Source organism: Anguilla rostrata, chromosome 6 (genome assembly GCF_018555375.3).
Source record: "Anguilla rostrata isolate EN2019 chromosome 6, ASM1855537v3, whole genome shotgun sequence".
NCBI classification, from domain to species: domain Eukaryota; kingdom Metazoa; phylum Chordata; class Actinopteri; order Anguilliformes; family Anguillidae; genus Anguilla; species Anguilla rostrata.
Window position 1 is genome coordinate 3,562,646 of NC_057938.1, and position 19,708 is coordinate 3,582,353.

A 19,708-nucleotide genomic window follows, 5' to 3' on the forward strand; every position below is an offset into this window, starting at 1 on the left:
GTGATAAACGGTAAAAAAAAAAAATTTTTTAAAGACTCACACGTAACGGAGAAATACTCAGGCCAGTAAACACGGGGCACCGACTGTGGAATGCCAGAACGGTCGGACTCGGACAGACCCAGAAGCGCACGCGCACACACGTGCATCGCGTAGGCTGCCGGGAATGAGTTTTCTTCTTTTTTTTTGATAAATGCCAAGATTTCACGCAGAGCCGATGAATCGTCGTGCCTTGCGTGCCTTTCATACACTTTCTGCGGCTGGCTGATTGTGACTCATGATCTAGCCTCACGCAGTAAAAATAGCACTGTTTGAAGAGCAAGCCGGAGTAGCGGTAGGGACTAAGACCATGAAACGACATGGCACCAGCCCAGAAACGTAACGGGTTGATTCGGTTTAAAAAGAAGCCAACCGACACCGAGAGGCACTGTGCATGTCATATCGGGTAAATTGTAGCGTGCTAAGGATTAGCTGTTCCAGTTGTAAAGCAGTTCTGTGGTCCAGGGGGTTTAAACCCGAGACTCCAGCTCAGCATACTGCAATTGACCCATTAGGTTGTTATACTATAATAATAATAATAATAATAATAATAATCATTATTATTATTATTATTATTATTATTATTATTAATAATAATAATAATAATAATAATAATAATAAGAATAATAATAATAAGAATAATTTTGTATTAATCTTTCATATGGCTTTATAGACCATGATCTTAAAATAGAGAGGTAGGTGCAGGGGGCCAGATAGGCCCTGATAGATTAATTAACAGGACTTAACGAGCTGTGAATTCCATTCCTGCACCACTGCTCATTAAAGCAAAACACCTGTGGATGAGGTTGAGGTTGTTAATGATCAATATGAAGGTTATTTAATCCTTTTTTTCTTAATCCAAGCCACACATGAAAATCATTCAGAGACTTTCTATCTTTCTGATGATTGATATTGCAGTTTTTGAACATCAATTCCTCAACCTGAGTATCCAGATTTCTTAGAAAAAAATAAGCATCGTAGGTGCAAGCTGACCTTATACAACACTGCATCAAGCCTGCCTCCGAATGGATTCCTCCCATTGATGATGACATCTAAGACCATTATCTGAATTTGAGTACTGTATCTGGGGCCTGTAATTGATTCCTTCCTTTGACAAGTATATGTGAGTCATATATCTGAATTCTGAGTATTGCATCTGAATCTAGAATCAAGTCTTTCGCCCGAGCCCTGGCTCCTGGACCTGAGCACTGTTGGGCCTGTGCGGTCGGACCGTGAGTCATTTTGGTCGTTCCTGTTTTTTTTTTTTTTTTTTTTTTTTTTCTCATGGAACCCAATTTCCTCGGTAATCTCCCGTAAAATTGAGCACGCCCGCCTCCAGCGGCGTAAATCGAGAGAAAAATTACCTTCCGCGCTGACCTCTAACGACTCGCCTTCCTGCGCGCCGGTCGGCGCAACAAAGAACTTATTTACCCATAACACCCCCCTGCTGTCGGCGCGGGATTTGGCGCGTCGCCGCTCCGCCATTACCCAGCAGGCAGCGAAAACCTTCGCCTGTCCGCCCACGAGCTCTGTGCACTGGGACGGGTTCCAGGCCAACGCTGAGCACGGGAGAACTGCAAAAAAAAAAAAAGCTCCAGCCCGAGGCCGAGCTGGAGGAGAGGCAGAAGCGTCTGGGAAATGCAATTAACCCCCCATCGGCACCACCAGCTGACTGCTCTGGGGCCGAGGGGGCCTTTTTCCAAAGGCCACTCCTGGAGGGATGAAATTATTTACTCCTGACGTTCTGCAACATCTCTGGAGTGAGTCGGTCTCTCTCTCTCTCTCACACACGTACACACACACACACACAGATCCTCTTGAGCCCTCAAACACCACATGCTAACATATCATTGGCCTATATGTTTGACCAATATGGTTTGTAAATCTGTTGCGTGTTCATACAGATGGGTTTACATATATTAATTTAGAAAAGTGTTATTTCAGAACATGCATGGATTATAGATATATCATTACAAAGTCATTTGTTGTTGTTGTTTCTTTCTAAACTGTAGCCTAGTCTTCAAGCTGAGATGGAATTGGCAGAATATAGGCTACAACCTAATCCTGAAACACAAGCCAGTTCACTAAATAACAATAATAAAAAAATGTAAAAAAAAAACAAAAAAAAAACACGTACACGTTTGGAAGTGGGCTGATAATACAGAGTAAATGTTTCCATGTCTACAGGGCAACTCACAATAATCTTTGCATACTCTATTACCGAATCCAATTTTCTGCCCCCTTTTATATATCTAACGTTGTCGGCCAATTGTCTCGCAGGATATTTATAGTTATGCCCCTTGATTTCCCTCTATGCACGTTAATATATATCTCTTAAGAGCAGAGGAGGCCGGTCATCTAGAATTTCGGCTTTCGGGAGGTTTACCGATTCAACAAACAGCGGGTGTTGACGGGTATCGTATTTTCACCACAGAGATCAGCATGCTTTCCGAAAGCTCCCGGTTAACATACCACGTTTAACAATTACGATTCACCCTGGGTTTTGTGACATAAAGGGTACTGGCAGTAATTGAACCGGGAGTGAGAGATCCTGGTCAGTGTCCATTATCCACACTAATTAACAACATTAATTAGGTTCTTTGTTGACGTCACTGGAATGTATTGTCCATTGTAAATTATAGGCTATCCCCTTGGTGATGCCCCTCAAGGGTTAATATAAAAAAGGCATAAAATCACGCAAACGCACAACCACATAACCAGATTTAATTGTGGGTTAATTTATTCCACCCATCCTTTGTTTAGTTTCTAATTACCCTCATTTTTATCAGTGAATTCTGCGTAGGCTACAACTACCGGCCAATCACAAAACGACCCTTGCAAATATGATAAAAACGTAGGCTATAATGTTGTGTGATTACGGACGTCTAAAAACTCCTTTTTATGACAGATTACTCAGACTTCCGTCAGAAAATTATTTTGTCTACAATGACCTAGGCTAATAATGTAAAATCCAAGATGTTGCCAACATCAGCTATGTTATTTTAAACATCCAGCTCAGTATTTGGGAGAATGAATTCGATTTTGACTTAAATTTTATTTATTTATTTATTTATTTTGGGAGGGTGGTGCGACATTGCCTTTGCGTGCCAGAAAGCCCACACAGGTGTAGCGTGACTCTCGGTGTTATTGTCAAGAGCTGCTGCGTTGAAGACTGCCTGCCATTCGTCCATTAGAGGTCGCGTTGCCAGGTACTGCACAGCGGCGCGAGTACTAGAACATCCTTTCGGACGGCGATACCTGTACAGACGAGCCACAAACACAAAGCCGTCCCTCCTCCGTAACAGAGAATGTAATTGAATATCTTTCCGTTTGACCGGAAGGCTGGAGCGACTCTCTAAGCAGAGGTATGTGCGCGTGTCTCGCTTTTTATTTAAATTGTATCGCTGGTTAGCGCGCTGTTCTCGCGCACACTTTTTGCGCGTGAAGGGCATAGTTTCTGAACATATTTTGACCTTTGCTCGACTGACACAAGTTTTTAGAACACATTTCCGACATTAGGTTTGACCGTAAACAGGCTATGACGTTCAGATGTTCTTTTAATTTCCGAAGAAATACACCAACGCTTTGGTTAACGTAAACAATTTTGTCAGGCGCATGATCTTAGTAACAGCAATACAATAAATAGTTCAATATGCCATTAAATTTCACAAAACGCTTATTTTCCTTCTAATCAAAGCACGGCACTACACAAGTTTCGCTGCAGACGAACCTACATCGAGGTTTCACAAAACAGGAGAGCATCTTGCGCAATGGGGATTTGAGTATCCTTTTAATTTCGGAGCTGTCACATTTTTTAAAAATATATGCCATTTAACACGATTTCAGACGACCTAAAATGGAAGGACTAAAGGCGAATACTGCTGTTTGCTTTCAAATATAACCTTAAATGTTAATTTAAAAAAAAAGTGTTTATCATTTTAGCCTACTTTTTGTGCGTCACCTTGGCCAATGAAGCACGTGCATATGGCGCACTAGAATCTTAAAACGTATTTTTGCTCAGAGGTTCACTATTGCTTGCCATGGACTTTTGCCAGCTGGCGTTCGGTTTAGCCATAAAAAGATGCTTGTCTCACTCATGACTGGACACTTACCAAGGAAGCTATTTCATATAAATAAGACCTGGAGAGACAAACACTACATGCATACGTCCACCCAATAATTACCGAATAATTATCATTTAAGTTAATATGTAATGTGTACGTCATCTTGTAATCCAAACTGGACTGTTCAACGGTTTCAGTTCACACTGAGATTCCAACAATGGGTATTCTAACACCGCAGTGGAAAACATTGCCTTAAACTGACCGCACCTGTGGTTTGGACACATTTTGTTCTGAATAGGCTGCTGTTCGATGCGTTTGACATAGGGGTGCTGACACAGGTCCAATAAGGGTTTCTCTGGCGGTGTAGTTTGGTCAAGATGAAAGAACAATTTTGGTTAAACTCTGCCTACCAGGCACTCAGCTCATACTTTTGCATGTGTAAGTTTTCACGTTTATTTTCAGATTGACTTAATTCTCAAAAGTGGCTTAATTAATTAAATGCTGGAATATGGATCATTTAAAAAAAATCTACACTTTTGTCTCGTGCTGAAACTTAGGCAGTGTTTAAATTTAATTAGGCAGGTGAAAGCATGCACGAGAATAATGACAGTAATTTTATTGAACAAATTATGCCAGGGGTACACGCTCGAACAAGAAGTGGCATTTTCACGCCTTTTCTTGCTTCACGGTTGCCATGGAAACGCATGAAAGGAGTTTGGAATTAGGAACAGCGCAGTGGTAATGAATGAATGAATGAATGAATGAACGGTAGCGCGCGCCATACTGTTTCTCCGTACTGCGCTTTTGTGTTATGCTAATAATGTACACCTGGCCTGAAGAACTCCGGTTGTCTGCTGACATGCGAACGATCGCGTTCATTCCAAGAGAACGGCCCCAAAGGACAGGAGTTTACATGAAGTGTTCTCACGGGATCGAGTCATTTAAACAAAACTCACTTTGAAACAATGCATGGCACGCTTCTTCTCTTTCGAACCCACGAAATCAGTTCCAGAACTTCAAACGCATCACAGGTGCAGGGCTCTTCCGGTGTTTAGCTGTGGGGCCAATCACTATTTGGACAGCGCAGAATACATGGTTGAGATGCTCAAATACTGTTAATTTGTAGCGGCACAAGTGCAAGAAAAAGATACATTTTTTAAAGCTTCACAAGTGCTTTCTGAGACTGGATGGGAAAGGGAGCGTCCCATCACAACTGTTTAAAAATCTTTTTAAAATCCGCACTCTTAGTGGCATTTGCTAACTGCATTATGGTCCTTAAATAGAGCCCTGCGTGTACAGGACCCTTTTCGTTGGGCGCAGAAAGCTTTTAGCATTTTTCACTGGCGACAGTAGAGCCCTTACCGTATTTCTGATTCTGTTAAGTCGGCTAATCCTGGTTTCTCTTACCGGAAAGACTTGAAGCAGATGTATACTCTCGGGACAGGAAATGACATAATCGCAGGACACCACTCTCTTCCTAGTTTACCATATGGAATGAGTGTATATTTAACACCCGGCGTTATGTCTCCTTCAGTGATTTACGCCTCTCGGCCATGTTAGAGGTCTCCGAACCTCCCCACACTGAGGGGCTGGGCACGGAGACGAACCTGGGAACTTCAACCACTGCCTGTAAAAAGGTACAGACACCTCTCAATTAATCTACCTGTAATGAGGTGCATACACCTCTCCAGAAATCTACCTGTAATAAGGTATATACCTTTCACTTAATCTACCTGTAAGGTATATGCATTTTACTTAATCTGCCTATGAGGTATATACACCTCCTCAGTTAATTTACCTGTAATAGGGTGTATACACCGCTCAATTAATCTACTTAGGTGTAAGGTATATACATCTGTCAATCTACCTGTGAGGTATAATCATCCCTCTGAATCTCCCTGTAAGACGGTATATACTCTCACTCAGTCCACCTGTAAGAATGTGATATAAATTCTGATAAATCATTTTGTGTCAATCCCTCAATCTGTCTGTGAGAAAGTGTGTGAGGCTCTAAATCATAGAGGTGTGCAGTGTGCCTGTAACACACTGCTGAATCTGAAAGCACGAGGTCTTATAGCTTTGAGCTGCTCCTCGTGGAGACTCCATACTCCAATGTATTTCCAGTGCAACGTTCTGTCTGTATATTATTCTACCGGATGACTGAACAACCTCCCTCCACGCACACACACATGCACACACACACCACACACACACACACACACACACACACATGCACACACATACACACACACACCTCACACACGTCGCACACACACACATGCACACACACACACACACACACATATGCACATGCACACACACACACACACACACACACACACACACACACACATACGCACATGCACACACACACACACACACACACACATGCACACACACACACACATCACACACACACACCACACACGCACATGCACACACACACACACACACATGCACACACACACACACACACATATGCACACACACACACATGCACACCCACACCTCACACACACACACGCGCACACACGCACACACACACACACACGCACACTCACCGCTGGTGTGAGGGGGTTAGATGGTATTAATGAACCTTGTGTCTACGCCTGGGGCGAGACCTGTCTGTTTCCAAGGGCAGCCCTGCGTGTCGGTGATGTGCGACCCCGCAGATAGATCTTACCTGGGTCCCCCCAGGTGCAGTGCAGCCGCGGTCCGCTGGACTCCGCTGACTTCTGGTCGAGGAACGAGAAGGAGCTCTGCCCAATCGGCTTCCTGGAGGAACGCGGCGCGGGCCGCCGTGCCGAGGTGAGCTCCCCGCCTCACCGGAAACGAGACGGCGACATCTTGGCCCCGGACGGGGGACTTCAAGTCACTCTGGATTAGAGCGAAGGAATAATGAGGCTGGCCAGATGTTAACCGGTTACAGCCGGTTTTTTTTATTTTTTTATTTTTTTTTGTTTGTTGAAGAAATCATTCGAGGTGAGAGAGAGAGAGAGGGGGGGGATGGCGCAGAGGAACCAGAGACGGTGGGAAATGAATCAGCACGAGGCCAAGCACAAAGCAATCAATACAAGACAAGGCAGAACTAATCGATAACGTGTTAGCGATGAGCTCTGAGCCCCTGCCTCTTACGTATGGCTCTGTTTACTATAAGTGAACCGTGCCCTCTTATGTTCGAGAAAGATGCTGTACAGATAAAAAAGTAATATGGTATTATAAATGATATATATGTATATACATATTATATATATAATATATATCTGGTGTAATGCAGTTTTCTATAGGTGAACTGCTCACTCACAGTTGTGGCTCTGAAGGTGTTTGTCTCCTTGCAGGTCTGTTTTGTGAACCTGGAGCAGCATGATCTCACCCAAAAGGATGGTGACAGGTGGACCAAGGTAAAAATGGGGCATCGTATCGCTCGCTACTCTGCTGTTATTACGAATCATTGCTTGTGAAGGTTTAGAATGAGGAATTCTTTGTAAAAAAAAAACATAAATAGAAGACATGATGATAGCATTTTATTCCCAGCTTTACATTATTATTTCCCTGAACGAAAGAACTGTGAACCTTTCTTTAGCGTTGCGTTATTCCTCCGGTAGGCGTTAGCATCCATCTCTCCATCCTTGCCGGAACTCGTCTTCTCCGAGGACATGCAGCATCTTCAGGAGAGTGAGGTCATGCTCCTGAGCGACCTGCAGTCTCCCAAGACATGTCCGTCTGGCTCCGCCTCCCACCAAGTGAGTTCCCCTGACACCTGCTCTGCTTGGCTCCGCCCACAGCCAGGTGACTGGCTCAGGCACCTGCTCTCACTGGCTCCGCCCACAACCAGGTGACTCTCTCAGGCACCTGCTCTCACTGGCTCCGCCCACAACCAGGTGACTCGCTCAGGCACCTGCTCTCACTGGCTCTGCCCACAACCAGGTGACTCGCTCAGGCACCTGCTCTCACTGGCTCCGCCCACAACCAGGTGACTGGCTCAGGCACCTGCTCTCACTGGCTCCGCCCACAACCAGGTGATTCGCTCAGGCACCTGCTCTCACTGGCTCCGCCCACAACCAGGTGATTCGCTCTGGCACCTGCTCTCACTGGCTCCGCCCACAACCAGGTGACTCGCTCAGGCACCTGCTCTCACTAGCTCCACCCACAGCGAGGTGACTCTCTCAGGCACCTGCTCTCATTAGCTCCACCCACAGCGAGGTGACTCTCTCAGGCACCTGCTCTCACCCACCACCAGGTGAGTCCCCAGCTTCACCTCAGCACACAATCCAGCGAGCGCTGTGTTCAGGTGACAGCTGTGTTCGGGTGACGGCTGTGTTCGGGTGACGGCTGTGTTCGGGTGACGGCTGTGTTCAGGCGGACTCCGCCTCTCGGTGTTCGGTTTCTCCCCTCACACGTACGCGCGCGCCTCCTGTTTCAGGGCCAGAGAGCCGCCAGCGTCTGTCTGGTTCGTGGTGCGGGCAGCCGCCGGCCCGACGGCGTGGCCCGCGAGGTGAACCGGTTCCTGACCGGCCTGGCGTCGGCCCGAGAGCGGCAGAGCGGCGGTGGCGGCAGTGGCCTGCCGGGCCGATGGGCCGCGGAGGACGCCGAGCTCTCGCTGTCCTCTGTGGAAGAAGACTTCCTGTCCACTTCAGAACACCTGGGGGAGAGCGGTGAGGGGGACCCCCTCCAAACAGGTGACCACCTAAACCACAGTCACTGTGCTTTTCACCTGTTCCATTCAGCCTAACAATTTCAGCATTCACCGGAAATAACAATAAGCATAATAATAATAATGGTGCTTGAAATGTTTTCCAGGTGAAACACTTTTTTTGCCTGACTGCACCTACCCCAATTTAGAAATTCAGAAGGCAAATATAACCGCTAAGCGCGATCTGTCACGCCTGTCGTTTCCGATTAACGCGTTTTGCATTTCGAAAGTTATTACATATTTAATAATTTGCATTAGGGGAAATAATGGCGGGAGGAAAAAAAAAAAGAGAAAGTGTCACCATGACAAACCATTTAACATTCACCATCAATTAAGATCACCTTCATCTCCCCAAATGAGATAATCTAGCGGACTCATTGCTCGCTGGTCTGGCTTGGCGGTTTCAGTCTCCCCGCCTCTAATGCGATTTTCAGGAAGCCCTGGAGCCAAGCAAAACAAAACGAGCGTCTTTATGCTGCGCTGCAGTATTCGTCAGCACCCTTCTGACATTAAGAATTTGAGCCATAATAAACGCACGGAAAACACCCCGGCCTGCTTTAACCCTTTGGAAGAGCAGGTTGTTTTTGGAATGTTTTCATTCAGTCAGTGTTCTAGAACTCCATTGCTTTTCATTACCAGTAGTGATTGTGACATCAGCGCCAGAATGTTCGATTACGAACATTCTAATCACATATTTGTGCTCTTTTGCCTTAAAGGGAGAATGCTGGTGTCTCTCTGTTATCCACCAACAGTGACAGGATTGCCTCTCGCTGCCAGAATTTCCCTCATTCAGCACTTTTTAGTTACATTAGACTAACACATTAATCTTAATTTAAGTTTTAAAATAAATGTTATCTGTCAGGTTATTCATCACCAGCACCTGAAGTGGTCCTTTTTTAGACCATGATTAAGGATGTTGGTAATGTTTTTTTTTATTTTTTATTTTTTAAAGGTGAGCTGTTGTCTCTTCTGTTGCAGATTGTGGCAGTGGAAGCAACACAGAGACTCTGCAGAGCAGGACGGGCCCATCGGAGCCCGGCGACAGCCAGGTGCCCTCTGCCGTGACCCCTGACCTCCTCGTCCCCTCCCTGTCGCAAACGACCCTGCCCGGCGAGGAGCACGAGGCGGCCCCCTTCTCCCAGTCCCGCTCCTTCAAGCTCCCCAAAATCATCATCATGCAGAGCACGGACAGCGACGAGGGGACGGAGGACCGGCCGGGGTCCCCGACAGCGCCGGGACAGGGGCTGGCGTCTCGCTCCTCGTGCCCCTGCCCCGACCTCCCGCCCTTAGTGTGCGCCGCCGCCGCCGCCGCCACCACCGCCACCTCCGGCCGACCCTGGCTCCGCGGCCCCGCCTCCCCGCTGCTGAGGCCCGTCGGCGAGCGGCAGGACTTCTCCCTGTTCCCCGCCCTGTGCGGGGTGGCGCAGGTGGCGGGCGCGGTGGCCCTGGCCGACCTGGCCGACGCGGACGCCGCCGCCGGCGCGGAGGCGTTCCGCGCCAACATCGCCCGGACGCTCCTCGGGGAGGCCGCCGCCGTCCTGTGCCGGCGGGACGAGCGGGGGAGTGCGGCGGACCACCCGCGGTCCGGCGGCGGCGACGGTGGCGGCGGCGCGAACGACGCCGTCCCGGGAACGGACGTCCCGCGCCGGGGCCGCCGGAGGGCCGACCGCTTCGCCCGCGCGGTCGCCGACGGCATCTGGGAGCGCGCGGCGAAGAGCGTCGCGGCGAAGGAAGGGCCGGAAGGCCCCGGCGGAGACGTCTCCAGAGTGCAGGACGCTCTGCTGGAGAGCGTCAACGGCGTGCTGTTCGACGTCCTGTGCATCACGGCGAAGAGAATCGCAGACGTTTCGGCGCACGACGTGGACACGCTTCTCAGACAGGAGAGTGTAATTCACCCCGGAGACCGAGGGGCTTCGAAAAGGTCAAGCGGGGAAACTTTGATCCAGTTACTGCCGCTCCCTGCGTCAGGGCTGACCGATACCGGGGGACAGAGCAGTGCGTCTCGCTGTCCAGATGGGCCGTCTGCCTTTTCAGTGATGAAGAAGGAGGAATGTTCCCAGGAGGAGGAGGAGGAGGAGGGAGAGGTGAAAGATGAAGACGCTGAAATGCCAAGCTCACGCTGCCAGCACAAAGGCAGCGATCGCCCGGGAGCCGGTCAAGTTGAAGGGCCGTGCTCTCCTGTCAGCGGCCGCTCTAACCTGTCAGGGCAAGGGGGCGGGGGAAACACGGCTGAGGTCAAAATCGATTCGGCGAGCGAGAGAACGCCCCCCTGCTCGGACTCCGAGAGCTGCCCCTCGGTCAGAGAGAGAACGGCGCCAATCCCAATCCCTGAGACTAAGTGCTCTCTGCTGCCCCCGCAGTTGGTCGTGAGAAGCGCGGCGCGCGGAGAGCTCGCGTCCCCCGTCTCCGGCTTCGCCGACGACCTGGCTGCCACGGTCGTCTCCATGGCGACGGAGCTGGCGGCGATCTACCTGGAGAACACCAGCGGGAAGCAGCCGTGGTTCTGCAGCAGCCTGAAGGGCCTGGCCTCCAAGGCTCCGCAGCGCCTCCTGCTGCCCTGCCGCGGCACTGCGGGAAGGAGAAAGGAGGCGCAGGGTGACGGCGGAGGTGGAGGCGGCGGCGGCGGCATTTCGGCAGTCGCCAAGAAGCACCGCCCGCCACGTCTGAGCGAGATTAGGCGCAAGGCGGAGGAGCAGCCGGAGCTCATGGAGCGCCTGGTGAACCGGGTGGTGGACGAGACCGCGATCCCAGACGAGCCCCCGGACGCCGCGTCAGCGTCCGCGGCCGCCGCCAAGGTCGCGACCTGTCCCGAGCTCAGCGTGGTGGACATGTCCGCCGACGATCAGCCCCACGGCCGGCTGGGGCACGGGCGTTCGGGGGCAGAGAGGGCGGCCGGTCAAGGAGGCGTCCCGGAGGAGGTCGACTATAACCCCTCCGCTGCCCTGGGCCCGGCCGACCGCCTGGGCCAGGACCTGAGCCGCAGCGGTTCCATGTCGAAGCAGTCGAGCTGCGAGAGCATCACGGACGAGTTCTCCCGCTTCATGGTGCAGCAGATGGAGAGCGAGGGGCGGGGCTTCGACCTGCTGCTGGACTACTACGCGGGGAAGAGCGCCAGCGGCATCCTGAGCGCGGCCGTGCAGCAGGCGGCCGGCAAGAGGAGCAACGGCCGCCTCGCCGTGCGGCCCGCCTGCGTCTCCAAGCAGTCGAGCACGGAGAGCATCACGGAGGAGTTCTACCGCTTCATGCTCCGGGACCTGGACTGGGAGGGCGGGGACCGCGGCGGCTTGTCCGGGGCCAAGGAGTGGAGCAACACCCTGCTGCCTCCGTCTCCCAGGACCCCCTTCTGCGTCCGCCAGTCGTCCGTGCCGGACCGCCGCTCGTCCGACTCCAGGCTGACCGTGAACGCGCCCGTCAAGGCCAACTCCTTCGACGACTTCGGCCGGAGCGGCCGCCGGGACGCCCCGGACGTCAGCCCCGCGGGGTCGCCGGGCGCGGAGACGACGGGCCTGTGCAGGTCGGACTCGTGCCTCTACCGGGGGCGGGGCCAGACGGACCGCATCACGGACGCGCTGATCCACGAGACCTGGCGCGGCTCCATCGAGTCCCTGATGCGCAAGAACAAGATCATCGGCGACGAGCCGGAGCACCCGGACGCGGCGGACGCGGCGGACGCGGCGGACGGGCCCGGGGGCCGGCGGCCGCACGTCGAGCTCTTCGCCAACCGCCTGGTGGCGGACATCATGGAGAGCGGGAAGTCGTCGCTGGGCGGCCGGCGACCCGCCTCCGTGGGCGAGAGGAGGCGGTGCTTCAGGGCCAGGGCGGAGTTTGACTGGAGTGGGCGGGGCCAGGGAGGAGACTCCACCCCTCCACGGGGCTCCAGGGACGTGCCGCAGATTCACATACAGGACGATCAGAGGGAGCAGCTCGACGAGGACGGTCCCCGCCGCTCACCGGAGGAGACTCCACATTCGCCGATGAGCCGGTATGCTTTTCCTCACCCGCCGTCTTTCTTTCACACCATCTTTCTTTCACGCCCTCTCTCTCTCTCTGTCGCTCTCTCTCCACATTCTCCGCTCCAGATGAGCAGGTATGCTTTTCCTCACCCACCATCTTTCTTTCACACCCTCTCTCTCTCTCTCTCCCTCTCTCTCTCATGCCTTCTGTACCCTTCACACTCTCTTTTCTCTTTGCATGCTATCTGATACTCTCACTCTCTTACGTCCTTTTTCTCTTGCGTATGCTCGTCCTTTCAGTCTCTCTCACCCTAGTCTCGCTCTCGATCTCTCTCTCTCTCTTTCCCGTAGACCCCACTCGAACCCTCTCGCACACGGTGACCACATTTTCCTCATTTTCGCAATTAACTTAATTTGATGATCAGAGTGTTGCATGTTGTTGGAGGGAAGAGACTGAAGGTTTTAGCCAGGTCTGGCACTGGCTTATACTATAACTGGGGTTGATGCACTTATGTCCACTTATGTACACTTGCATCGTAAGTCACTCTGGATAAAGATATTGGTTAAATTAATGTACTGCAATATAAAAGCAAAAATACATGTATTACATGTAAATACAAGCACACGACCACACACAAACACACACACACACACATGCACACACATAAATGTGCATTTTTCCCAAAGCAACATCTGCACTTTCATCTGTCTATTTTAGGAATAATTTCAGGTTTCATAAATGCTGGTATCTCTTGGTGAGATGTGCTGGGAACATCATGTTCGGAAGTATGTGACAAATTTGAATACATTATGTGTGCTCTTTTCATCTGCGAATCGTTCTGCAGGTTTTTAGCTGACAGTGTCATTCCTCTCCAGGGAAACCTGGGACCTGGGCGATCCTGCTAAAGATTGCCTGGAGAATGGAGAAGGTGAGTCATGCAGCACCTGTGACCCATGTGAGCAAGGTGTGAAGGCCACATTCACACCCTGATTGGATGAAACTCGGGCCAGCCCTCACTGTGATGAGGTTTGCTTGGCGGACTGAAACAAGACTCACAACTCTGGCAGTTGTTAGCTGTAGGAGAGGACTTTCCATGCCAATAACTACGGGTGCTTCCTCTGCAAGGTTGTCCTGTCTCGTTGTCGTCTATGGCTGTCCCCTCTGGTCCTTCAGTCTATGTCTGTACCCTCTGGTGCTTTAGTCTATGTCTGTACCCTCTAGTTCTTCAGTCTATGTCTGTACCCTCTAGTCCTTCAGTCTATGTCTGTACCCTCTAGTTCTTCAGTCTACGTCTGTACCCTCTGGTTCTTCAGTCTATGTCTGTACCCTCTGGTTCTTCAGTCTATGTCTGTACCCTCTGGTTCTTCAGTCTATGTCTGTACCCTCTAGTTCTCCAGTCTATGTCTGTACCCTCTAGTTCTTCAGTCTACGTCTGTACCCTTTGGTCCTTCAGTCTATGTCTGTACCCTCTGGTCCTTCAGTCTATGTCTGTACCCTCTGGTCCTTCGGTCTATGTCTGTACCCTCTAGTTCTTTAGTCTATGTCTGTACCCTCTAGTTCTTCAGTCTATGTCTGTACCCTCTGGTTCTTCAGTCTATGTCTGTACCCTCTGGTTCTTCAGTCTATGTCTGTACCCTCTGGTTCTTCAGTCTATGTCTGTACCCTCTAGTTCTTCAGTCTATATCTGTCCCCTCTGGTGGCGAGAGAAAAACATAGAAGAGACCATGTTTGGTACAGTGTTTTTCTCGGAACACTATCAAGAATAGATGGGTAGTGTGGAATTATGGGTAGGGAGCTTTGCTTGTGGCTGAGGTTTGATTCCCTCACTGTCTGTTGATGATGCCCTCTTGAGCAAGATACTAAACTGCTTCTGTAAATATCCAGCTATTAATTATGACAATTCCTTGCGTTTATGCAGTGCTTTTCTCACACTTAAAGCACTTTTACAATGATGAAGGGTGAAACTCTTCTCATCCACCACTAATGTGTCGCGCCCACCTAGGTGATACACGGTAGCCATTTTATGCCAGAACGATCACCACGCATCAGCTGAGACAGAGAGGGAGAACTATTTTCCGCCAATTAAACAGGGGGATGATCATGGAAAATGACTGTGTTAGAGGTAAAATGTAAGCTGTAACTCCTGGATAAGTACAGCTACTAAATGCACAAATGTAAATGTGCATGTTGCAACACACTTTGTGCATGCTTCACCATGTGACTCCCAGCAGGGGGCAGTGGCAGTCAGATGGAGTTGTTGGTGATGAACTTTGACCTGGGCGGGGAGTGCGTAGACGGGAACCTTCGAGCGACACTGCAGTGGATTGCTGCGACAGAGCTGGGCCTGCCAGCCATCTGTTTTCAGAAAGCTCCAGGGAGAACGGACAAGGTGGGCCTACTCCCCCCCTCCCCCCCCCCCACCCCCCAAATCTAATGGAAAATGGAAGGGCAAACACCTAACACGAGAGGGTCTTCGCTGATAGCCAGGGAAATTATAGCTATCATTTGCATTCATCATTCGTTTGACAGAGAATTTTTGTCCAAGGCATCTACAGGCACAAAATGGCAGACGAAAACACTATAGATTTTATAGCAGAAGACTGATCAGCCTCAGGTACAGCGCAAGCAACGGAGATGCAATGTTGAGTGCACGGATGCCAGGCAAGTTGCTATTCCTCGCCTGTGCTTGCGTAATTGAGCTTGATACTCCTGTCTGCACGCATTTCGCTTTTAATTTTAGCCGCTGTCACATCAGGTGTGGACAGAGCACCTGCAGACGAGGATCCCTAATTAGAGCCAGCCTTGCCTTGAGGTTTTTATCAGCTCGGTAAAAAGCTGGCTTTAACCCTTTGAGGTGTAAGATCACTAGTGTATGAATAGAATGTTCTGAACTGAACATTCTATTTCTGATGTAACAATCACCGCCGGTAACCAAAGGCAACAGAGTTCTAGAACCCTGACTTAGAATTCTGAAAAAAAACAACAAAAAAAACCATTTCAAATAATCTAAATCTTCAAAGGTTTGAAATCCTTTTCCAAATCAGTCCAAGTGTGTGGAGTATTCTGATGGAAAAGCTGTCGTGTTTTATGAGGTGGGAACTTCTCATTGGTGGTGGTTGGGATGACTCACCCTGAGTGTATTGTAATACACCTTGAGACCTGTATACACAATGTAATTAATGGTGGGAGAAAGAGAACCAAAAGTGGGTGGAGCAATATTCTGTAATTAGATTGCACCAATAATCGTCTTTTCCTGTGGAGATCAAAGTCTTTTTAATTGGCTGAAACTAGGCGATGATCCTCAGCTCATCGTTAGTGAAACCTCACACACACACAGGTCATTAATTATGATGAGCATCTGCTGATATTTTTGGCTCTTGTTTTGCCAGAGGGGTTGCACAGGGTGGGCGGCACGGTGGTGCAGTGGGTAGCACTGTCGCCTCACAGCAAGAAGGTCGTGGGTTCGAATCTCGGCTTGGGGCCTTTCTGTGTGGAGTTTGCATGTTCTCCCCGTGTCCGCGTGGGTTTCCTCTGGGTGCTCCAGTTTCCTCCCACAGTCCAAAGACATGCAGGTAGGCCGATTGGAGACTCTAAATTGCCCATAGGTATGAATGTGTGTGCCCTGTGATAGATTGGCAGCCTGTCCAGGCTGTATTCCTGCCTCTCACCCAATGCACGAAGGGGTAGGCTCCAGCACCCCTCCTATGACCCTGCTCAGGATAAGCGGGTATAGATAATGGATGGACGGATGGTTGCGCAGAGTAGTGATTGGCTCTCTGGTTGTCCTGCAGTTCCAGGAGGTGGTGCAGCTCGTGACCCGGAGGGGCTGGACTGTGGGCCGCCTCTTCTGCGCTGTGGTGCACTTCTGTGAGGCGCGAGAGGCAAGGGCCGACTTTATGGACTGGCTGTTGGAAAGACTCCGCCCCTGATACATTTACATATTACATAAGACTCCGCCCCTGATACATTTACATATTACATAAGACTCCGCCCCTGATTCATTTACATATTACATAAGACTCCGCCCCTGATACATTTACATATTACATAAGACTCCGCCCCTGATACATTTACATATTACATAAGACTCCGCCCCTGATTAATTTACATATTACATAAGACTCCGCCCCTGATTCATTTACATATTACATTAGACTCCACCCCTGATACATTTACATATTACATTAGGCTCCACCCCCAATATATTTGCATATTATGTAAGACTCCACCCCTGACACATTTACATATTACATAAGACTCTGCCCCTGATACATTTACATATTACATTAGACTCCACCCCTAATATATTTACATATTATGTAAGACTCCACCCCTGATACATTTACATATTATATTAGATTCCACGCCCAATGTATTTACATATCTCGTACAACTCCACCCTGATACATTTACATACTACAGGAGACTGCACTGCAGAGCATTTACATACTGTAAGACTCCTTATGTAAATTCATTCATTTATCGCAGATTTAATTAATTCATTCATTCATTCCTACCCGGATACATTTACATTGCAGGAGACCCCATCCATGACCTGTTTTCACAACCTGGCTGTTCCTTGTTCCAAATAGGATTTTTAAAAACAAGGTTTCTTCACAATATGGCAAAACGGCATCGGGGCGACATAGCTCAGGAGGTAGTGACCCTGAGCAAGACACCTAACCCCTAATTGCTCACAACGAGCTGATTGGTACCTTGCATGGCAGCCTTTCGCCGTTGGTGTGTGAGTGTGTGTGTGAATGGGTGAACGAGAGGCATCAATTGTAAAGCGCTTTGGATAAAAGCGCTATATAAATGCAGCCCATTTACCATTTACCATATATTGCCACACGGTTAATCTGAAGTGAAACCAGTTTGATCTGGAGTTAAAAGCCTATGTCCTCATCAGCGGTTGAGCGGAAATGCAGCGATTGGTCACAATGATCCCCAGATGTTCCGAATCGATTTTGTTTTCAAACGCTTGTAAGGTATCTATGGTCATATATGATGTGATCCTGTATCTTTGAGCCCTGTAAATGTAGTGAAATGGCTGTACTTTTTTGGTGAGTAGAAGGTGAAACTATTCTACTCTGGTTTTTAATGTTTAAAGCTGGAGATGTACAGTATAGCAGCTTGTAATGTGACACCGTGCCTTGGAACAGTATATAATGTATTCAGCTGTTGGCTGTTACTGTATAGCACAGTTAACATTAAATAAATGTGTAATATGCTAGTGTAATTTTGCACACTGCCCTGCTTTGGCTGTTTTACTCATGCTGAGAAGGACAGTGAGGTTGGATTAGGTGCATTTAACTAAAAAAAAAGAAAGAAACGAAACACTCAATCACGGTCACCCTGGGTGACGGCAACAACAACCCACAGAATAGTTAGGGTTTCATATTTCTGGATAAATGTTTTTGAGTTAGGGTGTTAGGGTTATGGTTATGGGTTACGGTTTTGGTGTTAGGGTTATGGTTTTGGGTTATGGGTTAAGGTTTTTGAGTTAGGGTTATGGGTGAAGGTTTTTGTGTTAGGGTTATGGGCTAGGGTTTAAGGGTTAGATTTCATGTGCAGAAGTCATGTTCAGCTGAGACCATTGTGTATATGTCCACTTTTGATGAGGTCACAGTGCAGTGTTCCATTCTCTTCCGTACATTCTCTTTCCTACAGCACGTTTAGATCTGAGTCTACAAGGGCTCTCTCTGGACCCCATCCCTCCACAGCAGTAGTGAAGGATAACAGGAAACAAATAATCTAACACTCTGCAGGAAACACGGCAGGGCGCAGGTTCGATTCCCGGGTAGGACAATGCCATGATACCCTTGAGCAAGGTACTTAACCTGCTTTGCTTCAGTATATATCCAGCTGTACAAATGGATGCAATGTGAAAGTTGTGCAAGTTGCTCTGGATGAGAGCGTCTGCTAAATGCCTGTAATGTGATGTAACACAACACAGAAGGCTGTGCTCCAACAATTTCATTTAATCAGTTCGACATTGCTATACACCTCAAATGACTGGAATCTGCCTTCTTCAGTTGGGTGGACAAAAATGTGTACTCGTAAATGGGTCACATTTCAAATGGAATGAATAGGAAGTAAAGATGCAGGAAAGATGAGCGTGTGACCCCCAGTGGATGAAACACGCCATTACACTTCCTTATATCACTCACTGCAATGTTTTTCACCTGATGAATTCTAGTTCAGTGTTATCGTTCTCATCTCAGATCCTTTCCTCGAACATGACCTCATAGTGACCTGCACATTAATTGCACGCTGGTTTTCATCACAGCCAACAAGAGAACCAAAATGCAACCACACAACGAGCCTCGTTCACGAAACGTGAATTGAATTATTCTTACTTCGGTTCTTAAAAATGTTCCTGAGAAAGACCAATATGGGATTCATGACACAGGTGCAGACCTTTGTTTTTGTACATATCCCAGATGTATGTATGCTGAGTGTTTGGAAATTTTATGTGCAATCCTGTTCATGTGATTAGGAAGGAAACAGCCATGAACAAATACAGACAATAAAAAAAGGAAAAAGATGAATGCCAAAATGTTCTTGGAAACATTCTTATAGTTTATGATCAAATGTAATCGCACATGTGTTTTGTGAATGAGCCCCAATGTTTGCTGAAAGCTTGAAGTAACCAAGTCTTAGCATATGTGCTGACAATTTCTTAAACTTTTAGAAATCAAAGGGCAAACATGGAAGCGAATGAACAGTAGAAATAATTTTATTTAAAGCATTTTTTTTCCAGTGAGTTCAGTGCGGTGTGCTCAGCCATTAGTTGAAGTCTTCCACATCGCTTTGGAAACAGTGCAGCATTCTGGGTAATTCCTGCCCTTCAACAGCCAACACAGGATCATTTAATTCAACCCACGAGCCTAACCCCAGACGTTAGGTGCAAAAGGTTCGCACTGATCCTGGAGCAGTCTGCAGGGCAGAATCTGACCAC

At 48.7% G+C, this 19,708-nt stretch overlaps 2 protein-coding genes across 21 annotated transcripts in view; one reads left to right on the top strand and one right to left on the bottom strand.

The window, feature by feature from the left end:
* The first annotated feature begins 843 nt into the window (after nucleotides 1–843).
* On the top strand, nucleotides 844–17,401 carry LOC135258246 (A-kinase anchor protein SPHKAP-like). Of its 6 annotated transcripts, none has more exons than XM_064341599.1 (10): nucleotides 844–1,796; nucleotides 5,635–5,737; nucleotides 6,804–6,908; nucleotides 7,439–7,501; nucleotides 7,706–7,843; nucleotides 8,524–8,779; nucleotides 9,772–12,775; nucleotides 13,623–13,675; nucleotides 14,976–15,136; nucleotides 16,539–17,401. In XM_064341599.1, exons 2-10 carry the CDS (start codon nucleotides 5,654–5,656, stop codon nucleotides 16,674–16,676), a joined length of 4,002 nt encoding a protein of 1,333 aa, XP_064197669.1. In that variant the 5' UTR covers nucleotides 844–1,796; nucleotides 5,635–5,653; the 3' UTR covers nucleotides 16,677–17,401. The 6 variants fall into 6 exon arrangements, with proteins under 6 accessions (XP_064197669.1, XP_064197665.1, XP_064197670.1 ...); XM_064341595.1 differs by having other exon boundaries at nucleotides 846–1,796; nucleotides 6,798–6,908; XM_064341596.1 differs by lacking the exon at nucleotides 844–1,796 and adding an exon at nucleotides 2,810–3,401 and having other exon boundaries at nucleotides 6,798–6,908; nucleotides 14,979–15,136.
* A 2,069-nt stretch (nucleotides 17,402–19,470) lies between these two features.
* Nucleotides 19,471–19,708, bottom strand: part of agfg1b (ArfGAP with FG repeats 1b) — a 12,015-nt gene continuing 11,777 nt past the window's right edge. For all 15 annotated transcript variants that reach the window (XR_010330924.1, XR_010330922.1, XR_010330917.1 and 12 more), the window contains one exon: nucleotides 19,471–19,708. This exon is cut by the window's right edge. The gene's annotated coding sequence lies outside the window, so the exon portion shown is untranslated.